This window comes from Nannospalax galili, unplaced genomic scaffold, assembly GCF_000622305.1.
Source record: "Nannospalax galili isolate Female #2095 unplaced genomic scaffold, S.galili_v1.0 scaffold115, whole genome shotgun sequence".
In the NCBI taxonomy this organism is placed as follows: domain Eukaryota; kingdom Metazoa; phylum Chordata; class Mammalia; order Rodentia; family Spalacidae; genus Nannospalax; species Nannospalax galili.
In genome coordinates, this window is record NW_008340588.1 from 913,002 (window position 1) to 915,684 (window position 2,683).

General features: G+C 49.8%; 2 protein-coding genes across 2 annotated transcripts in view; one reads left to right on the forward strand and one right to left on the reverse strand.

Annotated features, from left to right (window-relative positions):
• LOC115070763 (uncharacterized protein DKFZp434B061-like) overlaps nt 1-166 on the forward strand; it is a 1,752-nt gene extending 1,586 nt beyond the window's left edge. Inside the window, exon 2 of the mRNA XM_029564744.1 lies at nt 3-166. Coding sequence (XP_029420604.1) covers nt 3-69 — 67 coding nt within the window. The 3' untranslated portion in view covers nt 70-166. The remainder of the gene's footprint in view (nt 1-2) is intronic.
• The window catches only part of Slc39a10 (solute carrier family 39 member 10), a 58,717-nt gene extending 58,071 nt beyond the window's left edge, over nt 1-646 (reverse strand). Inside the window, exon 1 of the mRNA XM_008835603.3 lies at nt 209-646. The gene's annotated coding sequence lies outside the window, so the exon portion shown is untranslated. The remainder of the gene's footprint in view (nt 1-208) is intronic.
• Nucleotides 647-2,683: the final 2,037 nt, after the last annotated feature.

Genomic DNA, 2,683 nt, shown 5'->3' on the forward strand with positions numbered 1-2,683 from the left:
AGCCGGCCACGGCGCGCCGTGCTCCGCTCGCCGCCGCCTGCAGCAGCTACGGACACCCCGTGGCCCTAGCCCCGCGGGCCCCGGCCCCGTCGCCCCCGGCTCTGTCCTCCCGGCCTTCCCCCCTGCCGTCCCGGGACTCGCAGGCTCCGCCGCGCACGGGGCCGGTTCTGGGGGAGGGAATGTAAACAAATCGGGGTTTTATAGTTACCTCACACTCGAGTGCCGTGTGCATCTCCTCTCCGCTCGGTACCAAACCCCGGCTGCACCAAACCGTGTATTCACCAAAGCCGCCTGCGCTAACTGCGTCGCGGAGTCCAGCGCTTCCCTCGCCGAGCTACGCTAGCGGCGTACCCGGCCCACTCCGGTGCCCTGCGCAGCCGCACCCCGTCCGCCTCAGGGTGCTACGCTAGCGGCGTATCCGCGCCGCCCAGCCATTCAGATGCCAACGCGCCTTACGTAGGGGAACTGCACCACTCGCCGATTCCACTCGGAGAGTCGGAGGTGTAAGAAACTGGAGTCTACGCAAATTGCGGAGCTCGGTATCTCCGCGTTAGTTTTGTTCCAAGGAAGGACTCCGCGAGAGAGTTGGGGCGGCTTCTAACGCATGCGTACAGCGCCTTTTACCGCTTGTCTTTTCCCCAGGTCTCACTTGCTGAGGCCTTGGGCAGGCGGGTGAGGGTGGAAGCCCTAGGGGCAAGCGCCCGAGCCGAAAGGTTTCAGAGTGATTATTAGGATGTTAATCTGTACACGAGTTAGACATCTACATTAAATGAACTCCTCCCCTTCTGTTCCAGTAACTGTTCCATTCTAGGCTAAACTGATCTTAATTAGGGCTACGTGCAAGGTATTTTGCATAACTCCCCCCACCGCACCCCCATTTAAAGTGCACTTACAACGAGTCCTCCCAAACTGAAAGGAAGAGTTGAGTCCTAAAAATATGTCACACAATTCTGGTAGTTTTGGACACCTTTCCAAGCTCTGCTACCTACTCCTAACAGGTGGACTGTTTTAACGCAAAAGGGCAAGGCTTCCTGCTCTGCCCAGCAGCTCGGCGGACTCATGCCCACAACCTGCCCACTCTTGTCTCCTTCTGCCCGTACCTCCATTCTCCAAGATCTTCCTCCCTCTTCTAAAGTGACAACCCATAATTTTCTTAAAAGGTGGCCTTGGAAACACTTCCCTTTGCTTCGTTATTCATTACTCTGTTTCCTGGCTTTTAATTCACATCTAGGCTTACTTGTATTCTGCTCGGGGTTCCTGTACTTCTCTGTATTCTAACTGAAGATACTTAGGGGAAGTGAATTCTGGGGGTGCTCTACTGGAGCCCAGAAGAGTTTACAGTCTTACGTGTCAGGTACTTCCAGCATGCTTTACATGTGTATTGAGACTCATAATGCAGTGAAGTAGGATTATCTAGGAACCCAAGTAACTTGCCTAAGAAAGCAAGGAAGGAGGGGCGCTGAGAATCAAACCCATTCAGCATACAAAGCGCCTCATATCCCTCCTTCGCCAATTCACGGTCTTACTACTGCGGCCAAAGGAAGAGGTACACAGGAAAGAAGTCAAGTCTGAGGCTTTGCCACTGATGAAAGACGATGAATGACCAGAGTCATTCGTGGATAAACTGGGGGAAGGTGTTAAGTATCTCGACTTAAGTATTTATTAAATCATTATGGATCCTTTGGGTTCAAAGGGTAAAAAAGATCCAACTTGCCCTTATATTTTAAGGCTCTTAATTATTTGATTAGACATATCATCAGCTTCCTTAAAATATAATTATCTTTCAAATAAGATATAACGCTTGTATCCCTTATTTTTCAAACGCCTACTGTTCCGGTTTGTTTCTTCATTGCTGTGACAAAACACTCTGACCACTACCAACCTGGGGAGGAAAGGGTTTATTCAGCTTACATCTCCCAGGTCACAGTTCATCAGGGAGCCCAAGGTAGGAGGAACTCAGGGCAGGAACCTGGAAGCAGGAGCTGGAGAACAGGCCATGGAGGAATGCTGCTTACTGGCTTGTTCCCCTGGCCCCTGCTCAGCCTGCTTTCTTATGCTACATAGGCCCACCTGCCCAGGGGTGGTACTACCGACAGTTGGCTGGGCCCCCACATCACTCATCAAAAAGATGCCCCTCAGACATGGCCACAGGCCAGTCCAATAGAGGCAATTCCCCAATTGAGGCTCCCTCAAACCAGGTGTGTCAAGTTGACACTAAAGCTATCCAGCACACCTACTCTGCTTTGTGGCTATGTATTTAAAAGACTAATGATCATCTTGGTACACACAGGTACAGCCTAACCCTTTATCAAACACTGAAATACGTCCATACAAGGCAGATAAGAGCTACAGCTCTAAGTGGGATTCCACCACCTCTGCATCTCTCCCGGTTCAGTCGAGACTTCCCAGATCTCCACATGTGGGAACTAGATGGTTAACATGGGCTCAAGTGGTTCCTATTCTAATTGGTTGGTACCTATTCTTTTCAAGTTGTGGCATATTTTCAATATCACCCCTTCATAAAACCATATGGTGAACTACTTTAAAATAAAGACTGTGTGTCCTATGAGTTTTAAAAATCTACTCAAGCATTCATAGACATTCAAGTATATGCACACTGATTTTGGCAGGACTAAGAGTAAAACTATTAGGATAGATGATTAAACTACAAAGTACTACATAA